This window comes from Aristolochia californica, unplaced genomic scaffold (genome assembly GCF_029961685.1).
Source record: "Aristolochia californica isolate CCGP_79_NKW_82.1479 unplaced genomic scaffold, dmAriCali1.0.hap1 SCAF_2, whole genome shotgun sequence".
NCBI classification, from domain to species: domain Eukaryota; kingdom Viridiplantae; phylum Streptophyta; class Magnoliopsida; order Piperales; family Aristolochiaceae; genus Aristolochia; species Aristolochia californica.
The window spans coordinates 840,919-853,893 of NW_027181881.1; the positions used below are offsets into that span (position 1 = coordinate 840,919).

The window sequence follows — 12,975 nt, forward strand, 5'->3', positions numbered from 1 at the left end:
TGAATCAGATAGTGAAGAGGAGAGGAAGAGAAGGAAGATGAAGGCCTTGGGAAAGGCACGCATGCCTGATCGGAGGGATTCAAGAGCACCTCCTTCTAAGAAATCGAAGCTTAGGTAAATTTATGTTGATAGATTATTAAATCTTCTCTTTGGCAGTCGGGTTCGGTGAAAGTGGGAAATATTAATACCGAGAGCAGATGGCCTTTGGGGGTTTCTCTGTGTAGCGTTACGAAGCAGTTTAGTTTGTACATTGACACAAGCTTCTCTCTTTTGAAATGTGATAATGAGTATGTTACTTGCTCGCCGCCCTCTGGTTTTCCCAATATGGCCAAAGATTATGGAATGGGTTTTTAGTTTTAGAGGAGAAATCTACTTTGCCTGTTGTAGTATTAGCTAATACTCCCTGAAAGGCAAAGGGCTTCCATGCGCTCTAGTTGCGAGGGTGATCGGAGTTCGTATTTTGTAGCTTTCATGAACTGTTCTTTATATTTTACCTTTTCTATCTTGAAAATCCATGAAGCCTGCAGAGCTCCAAGATCCTTTCATGATTGTTTGCCTGTTACTTTACGTTTTGGTCTTTCAACAACCTTCTTCTGATATAATAGATGTCAAATGAGAATTCTGAAACGAATCAATTTCTACAGCAGAAATTGCGCACTGATCGATCGGCACAGTCTTTGTATCAGTTACCAAAAATCCCTTATATTTCTTCTTCCTGTGTTTCTCTAGTCCCTCCTGAAGACCTTGACTCTGGTCACATGTAAGCCTTAAGCTTAAAATTTTTGTAAGAGTCTCAAATTGAGTTTGATTGGGTGAGTCAGACTGAAACTTGTCAGATCAGTGGTGGAGTTGGTCTGAGTTTGTGAAGGCTGAAAATTGAGTTGATCTGGCCTGCGACTCACAGAGTTGAGAAATCATGAATTTGGGCGCAGCAAAATTTCTGCTACGGTGGTATTATTGCTTATGTATAAGATTTTGATGTATTTATTAGAATGTATTTATTTATTTTATTAATTCATTTTATGTAATAATTGTATTTTTACTATTTTGCCCCTTACTTTTTAAAAACCCATCTGTATCCTGTAAATCAACGGAATGATAAAATTATTTTTGCCTCTCGTCTTCGTCTTCCCGACTGTGTCTCCCGACGACAGAGCTCAACGGCTCTTTGCCATTCGAGGTTCTAACATGGTATCAGAGCAGACGATCCGCCATTTCTGATTCCCCTTCCGATGACGGCCCTTCCTTTCCCTTTTCGGCCACTGTTTTCCGGCGATTTCGCCATTATTTCCGACAAAGAGGTTTCCGCCCTCTGTTCGGACTTGAATCTGCGATTCAAGCTATTGGGAGGCTCATCTGGTATTTCCGGCGTCTTGTTTTCGGTGGTTATTCCCGGCAAAGAGGTTAGTTCCCGTTCCCATTTAATTTTTCTCTGGCTGCGTTCGTTTCCGATTTTTTGGGCGTCTTCCTGGATTCGTTGAGGAGACATCGTTTCCGGTGCCGAGAGAGTCGCCGAGAGCTGGTTTTCTTCTGGCCTTCTCTGGTTGGCCGAGAGCTGAACACTGTTGTTCTTTTTTTTTTCTCGAGGTTGGTATCATCTCAAGGGCAGTTTGGGTATTTTCTGTGGATTATTCTTGCTCGAATTTTTTTTGAGCTCGCTGGTGGATTCCGAAGTCACGGCAACGGGTTTGATTTATTTTGAAGTGCTTTGGTGGAAGATCTGAAAAAAAAAAAAAAAAAAATTGGAGCTGCATTGGTGGTCAGTGCTCCATGGAGACTTATTCATCTTCCGATTCTGGTTTACGTACCAGTTCGGCTCGTTCAGTTTTTTACGAATCATCGAATCCGTACTATATCCACCACTCAGACAGCCCCGGGCAAGTCCTTGTCTCTCAACTTCTTACTGGCGAAAATTACACTAGTTGGAGTCGTGCCATGTTGATTGCCCTATCCGTAAAGAACAAAGTTGGTTTTGTCGATGGCACCATTCTTGAACCTCCCAGTGTTGATCCTATTCTGCTAAACTCCTGGACCCGGAACAACAATATGGTTATCTCTTGGATCTTAAATTCCGTCTCCAAGGAACTTTCTGCGAGTGTTATCTTTGCTGCATCTGCCAGGGAAATTTGGCTCGATCTTCGGGATCATTTTCAACAGCGGAACGGCCCTCGTATTTTTCAGCTTAAACGGGAATTGATGAACTTGCGTCAAAACAAGGATTCAGTTAGTACTTATTTTACCAAATTAAAAACCATTTGGGAAGAACTGCGCAACTACCGTCCTCATTGTTCTTGTGGGAAATGCTCATGCGGTGGCGTTACGAATCTGAATGATCACCACCATATGGAATATATCATGTCCTTCTTAATGGGCCTTGACGACTCTTTCTCTCATGTTCGTGGTCAGTTGCTCCTCATGGATCCGATGCCCCCTCTTAACCGTGTTTTTTCTCTGGTTGTCCAAGAGGAACAACAACGACGAACTACTTATGCCTCGGGTTCGAATGCTCCCACTGACACAATGGCGTTTGCAGTTAAATCTGACAAGGTAGAAGTTAGTAAATCTGGGAACCACCCCCACCCTGACAGAGGTTACAATGATCCACGCCCTCCGCCTTACCACACTTCCCGGACTCAAAATTCCAGTGCTCCTCGGAATCCAAACAAGGACAAGTATTATTGTAGCCACTGCAAGATTACCGGCCATACCATCTCTCGTTGTTTCAAGCTCCATGGTTATCCGTCTGGATCTACATTCAACACCAAGCCAAATTCTCCTGCTGCTGTTCATCAAGTTTCCCTTGCGGATGCTCGCCCTGGTTCTTCTTCTGTCGGGGGTTTTATTCAGAATCTGGACCCCACTCAATGTCAGCAGCTCATATCCATGCTTTCTACCCAACTGAGTAGCTCGGCAACGGTCACCACTGCTCCAGACTCTTCTACATCCAGTTGCTTGGCAGGTACTTGTTTTTCTGTCTCCTTACGTGGTTTATGTTCTTCCACTCCATTCTGGATTGTCGACTCCGGAGCTACTCGACATATTTGCTCTCAAGCTCATATTTTTATCTCCTTGCATGCTATTCCTCATACTACCGTTACCTTGCCAGATAATTCTCATCTTTTAGTCCGCTTTGCTGGTGATATTAAATTACATTCTCACCTTCTACTTAAAGACGTACTATTTGTTCCTCAATTCCAATTCAACTTAATCTCTGTTAGTGTTTAGTTACTGCTTCTGGTCTTACAGTAGGTTTCTTTCCTGATTGTTTTGTTATCCAGGATCTCTCCACCCAGCGGACGATTGGCAAGGGTGACAAAGTTCAAGATCTTTATGTCCTCCGTGCTCAACATTTGCCCTCTGCTTCTCATGTTTTTGTTAGCAATGTTTCTGCCCATGTTTGGCATAATAGGTTAGGACACATTTCTTTCAAGTGACTTGATTTTTTGAAGGATCAGTTGCACTGTGAAGTAACTAGATTACACAAAGCAGATCCTTGCTATATTTGTCCTCTTGCTAAACAACGTAGACTATCTTTTGAATCTCATAATCATTTATCCAAATTTCCTTTTGATCTTGTGCACTGTGATATTTGGGGACCATATCAAACTGTCTCTTATACTGGCCATCGTTTTTTCTTAACTCTTGTTGATGATTGTACTCGATTTACTTGGATTTACCTACTGAAGACTAAATCTGATGCTATTTCTGTGATACCGCGTTTTTTTACCATGGTTTTTACGCAGTTTAATGCCAAAATCAAAAAAATTCGTTCTGATAATGCCCCTGAATTATCCTTTGTTGATTTTTTTCACGCTCACGGCGTTTTGCACCAGTTTTCATGTGTTGAACGGCCTCAACAAAACTCGGTTGCTGAAAGAAAACATCAACACCTTTTGAATGTGGCTCGGTCTTTATTTTTTCAATCACGCATTTCTGTCTCTTTTTGGACCGAGTGTATTCTTACTGCGGCTTTCTTAATTAATAGAACTCCTTCTCCCCTTTTGCAACACAACACACCCTTTCATTTGCTCTACAACCGCTCTCCTGATTATTCCCTCTTTCGTGTTTTTGGCTGTTTAGCTTTTGTTTCCACCTTAGCTGCTCATCGCCCCAAGTTCCACCCACGTGCTCGGGTTTGTGTTTTTCTTGGTTATCCAGCTGGTGTAAAAGGGTATAAATTCTATGATGTTGAGACTCACCAAGTTTTTCTTTCCAGAGATGCCGTGTTCCATGAAGAGGTTTTCCCTTTTCATACTATTACCAGTTCAACTCAACTTACTGACCCCTTCCCTGATTTTGTTCTGCCTCATTCCTCCCTCCACGCTTCGCCTTTTCCTGACCTTGATTCTTCCCCCCTTCATGATTCTCCAGTTATTCCTGGTGTTCCACTTGATGATCCCTCCCCTCCTAATCTTCCTACACTTGTTCCTTCCTCTTCCGCTGTTGCTTCTCTTCGAACATCTACTAGGGCGACTCATCCACCTCATTACCTGCGGGATTATCACTGTAATTTAATTACAGGCTCTTCATCCTCTGCTTCCTCCCGTACGTCTTATCCACTCTCTAATTCCATTTCTTACCATGCTCTTTCTGATTCGCACAGAAATTTTGTACTCAACCTATCTTCTTAAGTTGAACCTTAGTACTATCACCAAGCCGTGAAATGTCTTGACTGGAGGTTGGCTATGCGTGATGAGTTGGCCGCCCTGGAAGCCAACAATACCTAGACCGCCATTCCTCTACCTCCTGATAAACATACCATTGGCTGCAAATGGGTCTATAAAATCAAACTTAATTCTGATGGCTCTATTGAGCGATATAAGGCTCGTTTGGTAGCTAAAGGTTATACCCAACAAGAGGGTTTGGACTTTGTTGACACTTTCTCTCCAGTAGCCAAATTAGTCACTGTGAAGGTTCTTCTTGCCCTTGCTGCTTCTCACGGTTGACATCTCGCTCAGCTTGATGTCAAGAACGCCTTTCTACATGGTGATCTTTTTGAAGAAATCTATATGGATCTTCCTCTTGGGTACCTTCGACAGGGGGAGTCCTCTCCCTCTTCCACCACACTCGTTTGCAAGCTTCACAAGTCCCTTTATGACCTCAAACAAGCTCCGCGGCAATGGTATTCCAAATTTTCTCATGTTTTAATCACTTTTGGCTTTCTCCAATCGAAATCTGATTACTCTTTTTTCACCAAAGGTCATAGTTCCTCCTTTGTTGCACTATTGGTTTATGTGGATGATATCATCCTCACTGGTCCTTCCTCTAGTGTTATTAATGAGCTCAAACATTTTCTGCATACTCAGTTCAAGCTCAAGGATCTTGGTTGTCTTAAGCACTTCCTTGGTCTTGAAATCGCTCACTCCAAGACTGGTATTGTGCTTTTTCAACGTCATTACACCTTACAATTACTTGAAGACACAGGTTACCTAGTTTGTAAACCTACTCGTGTTCCCATGGATCCCAAGCTTAATTTAACTGCCACTGACGGCGACCTGCTTCCTGATATAACCCATTATCGGCGACTTGTTGGGAAACTACTTTACCTCACTTTATCTCGTCCCGACATTACCTTTGCCGTTCACAAGCTCACTCAATTTGTGGCCCAACCCCGCCTTCCTCATCTCCAGGCAGTCCATCACCTACTTCGATATCTCAAGACCAGTCCTGGTCAAGGTTTGTTGTTTTCTTCTACTTCTTCTTTGCAGGTACGCGCTTACTCTGATGCTGATTGGGGATCATGCCTTGATTCTCGCCGCTCTACTACCGGCTTTTGCATCTTCATTGGTGATTCTTTGGTCTCCTGGAAGGCCAAAAAGCAGACCACCGTCTCTCGCTCCTCCGCCGAAGCTGAATATAGAGCACTTTCTTCAACTGCCAGTGAACTTATTTGGTTACAGCAACTGCTTCAAGATTTTCACGTCAAAGTCGACTCTCATGCGTTACTCTACTGTGACAATCAAGCTGCGATACATATTGCTTCTAACCCTACATTTCATGAGCGTACCAAACACATTGAGATCGATTGCCATTTTGTTCGTGAACGTGTTAGTTCGGGCGTCCTCAAGTTACTTCCCATTTGTTCTCCATACCAGTTAGCTGACATGTTCACTAAACCTCTTTCCTTCACTCACCTTTTTTCTTTGTTGTCCAAGATGGCTGTCAAGGATATTTATAAGCCACCTTGAGGGGGAGTATTAGAATGTATTTATTTATTTTATTAATTCATTTTATGTAATAATTATATTTTTACTATTTTGCCCCTTACTCTTTAAAAACCCATCTGTATCTTGTAAATCAACGGAATGATAAAATTATTTTTGCCTCTCGTCTTCGTCTTCCCGACTGTGTCTCCCGACGATAGAGCTCAACGGCTCTTTGCCATTCGAGGTTCTAACAGTATTGAAAACTTAAAAGAAAATCAGCCTCCGGGTGGGTTCAAAGAGCAAGCAATACAAATGCAAGCTTTGGGCTTAAAAGAACAAACAAAACTAAAGTTGTGTTCGGGATCACTTCCGGCACCGAGGAGGAACCTCTCTTGTCGTTCTCTCTTATTTTGATATGACAAGCCGGTGTGCTAGGCAGGGATGCTGGCCATCTTAGATTCCAAGAAATTTATCCGAAGTCGGGACAAAGGGAAACTGGAATTGGAGCAAACAAAGCAAACGACATGTAGAGGGAGAGACGGGTTCATCTATCTGTAAATGTTATTTAGAGAGAACCAGGCAAGATTTCTTTGATGATCACTGGAGTCAATTGAGAAGTCATGTCCAAACCAAGGTGAAAATTTTCTTCCACCTCTCTTTCGTTTTTGCTTCTGATTAGTTTGACAATTTATACCCATTAATCATAACCCCCTTTGTTGCGCCTATAGGTTGGAAAGCAAGGTGGCACTGATCACCGGGGCAGCAAGTGGCATCGGCGAAGCAGCTGCGAGGCTTTTCGTCGAACAGGGGGCGTACGTTGTCATCGCCGACGTCCAAGACGAACTGGGTCGTCACGTCGTGGACTCCATCGGTCCTCATAGGTCCAGCTACATCCACTGCGACGTGAGAGACGAGAAACAAGTCGAGGACGCCGTGAAACACGCGATAGCCACGTACGGCGGCCTCCATGTCCTGTTCAGCAACGCCGGCGTGATGGGTCCTCTCACCAGCATCCTGGAAATGGATTTACAGGAATTTCATCACACAATGGCCGTGAACGTCATGGGCGTCGCCACAACCATCAAGTACGCAGCTCGAGTGATGGTGGAGAGGAAGATACGAGGATCCATTATCTGTACAACGAGCGTGACGGCATCAGTAGGTGGTGTAGGGCCTCACTCCTACTGTGCGTCCAAACATGCTCTGCTCGGGATCGTTCGATCGGCAGCGAGTGAACTGGGCAAGTACGGAATCAGAGTCAACTGCGTGGCTCCTTACGCAGTTGCGACTCCTCTCTCATGCGGACTAAACAACACGGACCCAAGCGAGCTGGAAGCTGGGTCTTGTGCCATGTCCAATTTGAAAGGCGTTGTCCTGAAATCCATACATGTTGCAGAGGCTGCGATGTTTCTGGCGTCGGAGGAATCCGCGTTCATCAGCGGCCACAACTTGGTCGTAGACGGAGGCTTCACCGTCGTGAATCACAGTTTCTCAATCTACAAGTGATACTTCTTCTATGAGTAAATTTCGTGATTTGTCGCTGATCCTGCGAAACATGAATTGAATCTTCAACGTTTTGAGTTTATGAATTCTCAAGATAAATAAGTAACGAACCAAAGATTCGAGCAGGAAGAACAGGCCTGTGGCAGCAGAATACAGAGGATCCGAACTCGAAACGATGGGGTTGGGTCTGCTCTTAGTTTTACAAAAGCTAAGCCATGAATCAAAGTTCTAGTCTGGAATGAAAATATGGCGAAATTTATTGCCTAAGCGTAACCACTAAGAAAATGTTAAGCTATAACAGGGTTATAAGACACAGAACAGACCTGCCGGTTGAATCGAATTCAATCGGGAATCCAATTCCTTGTTTGAATTACATGTCCGTAAGACTAAGAGAGGGACAAGGGGGGCAGCCTCATTTGATATGGTAGTAGAGGAGCCCGTGCCGCCCCTCCCTCTTTCATCAATCGACAGTGGAGGGAACTGCCGCCCTCTCTGCGGCCGTACTACACTGGGGAGGAAGTTGAACTCCTCCCTCATCCCCCGTCATTGAAATTCATAGAAGGGAGAGCTCCGATTGAAATTCAGCGCAGGCGTGAAAGGTCCTCCCACCAGCATCCATGGCCGTGAACGTCTTAGGCGTCGCCACGACCATCAAATACTCTGCTTCAGTGATGGTAGAGAGGAAGATACAAGGATCCATCATCTGTACCACAATCGTGGCGGCATCGCTGGGGGGCTGGGCCCTCATAAATCCCTTTGTGGGTCTAAGTAAGATTACCTAGTTAAGTTACTAAAAAATCCTTTCCAGGTTGGATAACTTAATTTGTTCTTGTATTTTTATGTGAAGGCAGTTTGCTATTAATTGGCTATGACGGTCAATTGAGTAGTATAAGTCATTACGTAAACAACGTTATAATTGATTTTAGAAGTATTTTGTTAATCGGGTGTCTTGAATCTGATTACCCGACCTGACCCGATTACCTGGTTCCGATCCGCACAGGGACCCGATTAAGTGATTAAATCGGGAGCTCTCTGTTGGGAGGTTTTTTGAGTTGGTTGAGATTTGGGGATTCTTTGTGCGAGAAATAGGGTTTCGTTGAGGGAGAAATCTGAGCTCAATTTTGTATGCTTGAAGCCGCAAAACTTCACCCTTTTCGCATTTAGTGGATTCTCGTCTCCTCCCGTGGATATAGGCTGTCGCCGAACCACATAAGATCGTTGACTCTTGTGCTGTTGTGTTGATTTACTAATATTCTGTATCTATTTTTTATTTATCTCTTTGTTATATACTTTGTGGTGAATACTCTGGTTTATGTGCTCGGATTTGGTCTCTCCGTTGTAACATATTTTGTAGTTAGTGCAGTTTGACAACCCAAACATAGTTGATGAATGCAAAAATGCAAGAAGAACGACACAATCAGAGCAGAAGAATGAAACTGGGAATCGCTCTTCAGGGAAGAAAACCCAGAAGAAGATACTCCGGTTGGTGCAGCAGCAGTACTACTGCAGTTTACCTAGAATATTTAGTCTGCGGATAGATCAGTTTCATACTCTTAAGCATTTTAAGAATTCTTAGTGATTATTCCAATCCGAATATAGAGGTGCTTTGACTTTTTATTTGAAAATAAAGTATCTGTCTGAATTTCTTTTGATGATTTTTTTTTTCTGTTACAGCGACTGAGTGAATCGATTGTTTAATTCTGATCCTCGCGTGAGAATCGGAGATTGCTTTGCTTCTTCTGACTTTACTGCTTTTGATTCTTATCTGTCATTCTCTGAGATTGTTTATGCAGATGAAGATGACCCATTATTTGCAGAAAGGATTTGAATCTGAGTTCATCGTCTTTAAAAAATTACGATATCAGAAAGAAACAGTGGCGTCGGGGGCGGAGAGGGAGTAGAAGACACTCATTTTATTTTATTGCACGAGTCCTGAAACACACAGCTACTAATCATACGAGGTGCTTGGAGTGATCTCATGGGAGATCTCAAGCTTATTCAAGAGAGATACAAACAAAGTGACTATCCCTGGATCAGGAACTTCACACCCTGGTACGAACCCTAGAATTTACTCTTCAAACACTAAATCATGGGCTGTTTATTTGCTCAGGTATTTCTTATCGAGGTTCGTTATGATATCCTTGGCTCCTGCGATAAATCTCTCGATGATTTCACCGGCCGGAAGAATTTCCTTCACTAGACCCACACCTTGTCCGGCGTACATCACCATGTTCTCCACCTCTCCGGCGGTGGTCGGGTTCGCAACTTGTCCGGCGAATCTCCGGAGAACCGTCTCCTGCAGTTAAGAGAAGATGATCGAGTGAACGAATGAACTAAAAAAATTCGAGTTTTGATTAGGGTTTCGGGTGATTACGCCTCCGTTGATGATAGAGTAACCGATGATGGGCTGCGAATCGTCATTCTCAACGTCTTCTGGAGCGTTCTTCCATTTTTGGTGGAAAGGAGTGTTGAGGCAGCGAACGAATGCCCTCCATGACGCACGGCTGTAGAGGTCCGTGCGGTCGGTGTCCTTCTCGGTGTAGTGCAGAAGCTGGTGCTTGTAGTAGTCATTGGCGTACGATTCCTTCGAGGCCACGAACCTGTAAAATTCACAGAGAAATCAAACCTCCATCAATTCAACTTCAGAGAGGAGAGACAATCCTGTTCAGCAGCTGCCCAGATACCTTGTTCCCATGGCGACGCCGCTGGCTCCGAGTGCAAGAGCGGCGACGTAGCCGCGCGGGTCTGTGATCGATCCAGCAGCGAAGACTGGGATCTTTCCTGCAATGTCGACTATTCTTGGAACCAAGGCGATCAGACCGATCTGCACAATCAACCCATCCATGTAATTCTGCAAATCTTTATGCAATCAAGATTATTAATTAATCATCAACAGATCCTTACAGTCCCAATGATGTGCCCTCCTGCTTCGACTCCCTGAGCGACGATACAGTCTACTCCAGCTGCTACTGCTTTCTCGGCATCAGCAACCGATCCAAGCTAGACGAAAGGCAGAGAACGCTCAGCAGACGAGTAATGAGGTACAGAAAACCATCAAGAAAATAGAAGAACTCGGTACCTGGTGGACGACCTTGACGCCATGCTTGTGCGCCTCATCTACCATTTCCTTGGGGTAGTCTCCCCAGAAGACCTGCAGGAAGCCAACCTTCTCCTCAAAGATGGCCTGAACGCTCTTGGAGTTGTCGAACTTCAACAGGATCCCCACTCCAAACGGCTTGCTCGTCAGCTTCTTCGTCTCAGTAATCAGCAGCTTCGTGTACTCGTAGTTGTTCTGCGTTCATGGAAGGAGACAACGACTCAGTGCATTAATTCTCTGTTACCCCATGAGAGAAATCTCAGAGGAGTGGTCGATTATTGCATGAGAAGAAAACACAAGAAATCCAAGCTTTATTTTACAAGTTTGGTGAATTGTTTTGGCGTGTAAAGTTGAATTTTATAGCTCAAATCTTTGAAAAATCGACATGACAAAGTAAGAAAAACAAGAAAATCATATCGAACGTTCATACTCATTTCTTTTAGCAGAAGAAAAAGATAACTAGGGTTTTCCATCACGCCGTGGTCGATTCCTGTGCGTCACACATGAATGGACAACCCTGATTTCATCTCCTCGGGGGGGGGGGGGATAAAAAGATGACTATGATGAAGATATGAGAAACAGAAAAAATTGACACGACGGCCTATATTTATTGCCTTCATGCCCATGCAGTTACTGCATTAGGTCGTGTCTGTTGAAGCCTTAAATTTTCTCTTAAATGATTCACAACTGGCAACCCAGTTGCTATCACTTGGACCCATTCGGTCCGGAAATCCTTCAACCTGTAAATCACCTGGTACGTGAATGAACGATAAAACTTGACAAAATCAAACACGCGACAAAGAAAATATAATCAAACAATGGTAGTGGTGGTGATGGTGGTGGTGCTGATGGTGGCAGAATTCATACAACAGGGCTGGCCAAGGTGCCAATGCCGCCGGCATTCGCGACAGCCGCGACCACCTTCGGATGCGACACATCTGCACCCATGGGTGCCAACATGATGTTGTTGTCGAACCCAAGGACTCCTCCGAACTTCACCATTTTTGCTTTCTTTCAAAGAGAAGGAACAAATACAAGAAGAAGAATAAGAGGTGAGCTCGAAGAATGACTTGCTCACTGCTTCACTGAGATACACATTCGCACTCTCCACCCCTCTATTTATAATCCCTGAAGGAGAGGGTGAGATCTCTGCAACCTTCATTGCATGTCCTTTCACGTCACCTACTCGAATCGATAAACCCTGAATCTGTGCCCACTCCTTCCGAATGTAATTACAGAAGACCCTATGGAGCCTGTATACGTATTCTTCTTCGTAGATTAATCGATTTTTTTAATCAGGTTTGATCGTTTCTTATTAAGAAAAGACCCAAACTGTTTGGATCGTGGGTTTTTTTAGATGTCAACGGATCGATGTAACAGAGATGTAACAGAGTGTGGCCGAAGAAATCGAGTCAGAGAAATTAGTTGAAAATGGGGGTCGAGTAAAGAAAATTTATGAGAAGAGATGAAGAATTGAACAAAATCAATCAATCTGTATGGGGTTGCGTAGAATCATTAAACAGTTTGCTGCCGCGTCTTTTCATCAAGCACTATATAGTGAGATGAATAGTCTGATTACAGTCTACTGGTTAGAAAATTCGCATGAACTCGATCTTGAAATGATTTTTAAACCTTAAACTCATAATTAGCTCATATAATTTTGAAGTTCATCACTTCTTCAGCCTTCTTGAATGTTAATTAGATATTTTAAAACAAAATGACAAGGTTAAAAAAAATTAACAGATTATTCTCAAACCAGTATATGTTACAGAGGGATCAAGGACCATCCGATAAACGAATCGTAAACTTAAATTATAAGAAGATTTTTAATCTTCGTAATCACCACGAATGATGAATGATGGTGAGGATGAGTATTCAATTTATGCAGTTTTAGATTATAACAGCTTCAATTAGTTCGTCTTCTGCCTCTGATGCAGGTGACTAGTCTTTGGGCTTCTGTGACTGCTTCTGTTAGGGTTTAGGGTTCATTTCCGACCTGTGTTTCAGCAAGAAACTGAATCAGGACCATCAGATGCCCTTGAAGCAATCAAGATCTCTTAACCTTACTGCTTACGATTTAAAAATAAATAAATAAACAAGTAACGAGATCATAAGCTCATTTATTACGGAGAAGGTGATCGAGAAAAAATAGAAACGTGATGTTAAAGCTTATTTAATAAGGAGAAGCAACTGTCAAAAAAGGCCAAGACGAGGGACCTAAACTCATTA

General features: G+C 43.4%; 3 protein-coding genes across 3 annotated transcripts; 2 read left to right on the plus strand and 1 right to left on the minus strand.

The window, feature by feature from the left end:
- The first annotated feature begins 1,770 nt into the window (after positions 1-1,770).
- LOC137956384 (uncharacterized) lies at positions 1,771-6,188 on the plus strand. Its single transcript, XM_068803860.1, has 3 exons — positions 1,771-2,959; positions 4,081-4,506; positions 5,200-6,188. The coding sequence occupies exons 1-3, from the start codon at positions 1,771-1,773 to the stop codon at positions 6,186-6,188; spliced, it is 2,604 nt and encodes an 867-aa protein (XP_068659961.1).
- Positions 6,189-6,766: 578 nt separating this feature from the next.
- On the plus strand, positions 6,767-7,652 carry LOC137957281 (short-chain dehydrogenase reductase 3b-like). The gene is made up of 2 exons (XM_068805038.1): positions 6,767-6,780; positions 6,875-7,652. The coding sequence occupies exons 1-2, from the start codon at positions 6,767-6,769 to the stop codon at positions 7,650-7,652; spliced, it is 792 nt and encodes a 263-aa protein (XP_068661139.1).
- A 1,892-nt stretch (positions 7,653-9,544) lies between these two features.
- On the minus strand, positions 9,545-11,819 carry LOC137956677 (uncharacterized). The gene is made up of 6 exons (XM_068804260.1): positions 11,614-11,819; positions 10,729-10,941; positions 10,554-10,649; positions 10,334-10,473; positions 10,024-10,249; positions 9,545-9,945 (listed from the first exon to the last, which is right to left on the minus strand). The coding sequence occupies exons 1-6, from the start codon at positions 11,746-11,748 to the stop codon at positions 9,748-9,750; spliced, it is 1,008 nt and encodes a 335-aa protein (XP_068660361.1). The 5' UTR covers positions 11,749-11,819; the 3' UTR covers positions 9,545-9,747.
- Positions 11,820-12,975: the final 1,156 nt, after the last annotated feature.

Coding starts and splice junctions, on each gene's coding strand:
- LOC137956677 (XM_068804260.1), bottom strand. CDS start 11,748: ATGGTGAAGTTCGGAGGAGTCCTTGGGTTCGACAACAACATCATGTTG. Junction 10,650..10,728: donor GCGTCAAGGTCGTCCACCAG/GTACCGAGTTCT, acceptor CCTTTCGTCTAG/CTTGGATCGGTTGCTGATGC. Junction 10,250..10,333: donor GGCGTCGCCATGGGAACAAG/GTATCTGGGCAG, acceptor TGAATTTTACAG/GTTCGTGGCCTCGAAGGAAT.
- LOC137956384 (XM_068803860.1), top strand. CDS start 1,771: ATGGAGACTTATTCATCTTCCGATTCTGGTTTACGTACCAGTTCGGCT. Junction 2,960..4,080: donor TACATCCAGTTGCTTGGCAG/GTACTTGTTTTT, acceptor TTGGCTGTTTAG/CTTTTGTTTCCACCTTAGCT. Junction 4,507..5,199: donor TTACCTGCGGGATTATCACT/GTAATTTAATTA, acceptor TTTTCACCAAAG/GTCATAGTTCCTCCTTTGTT.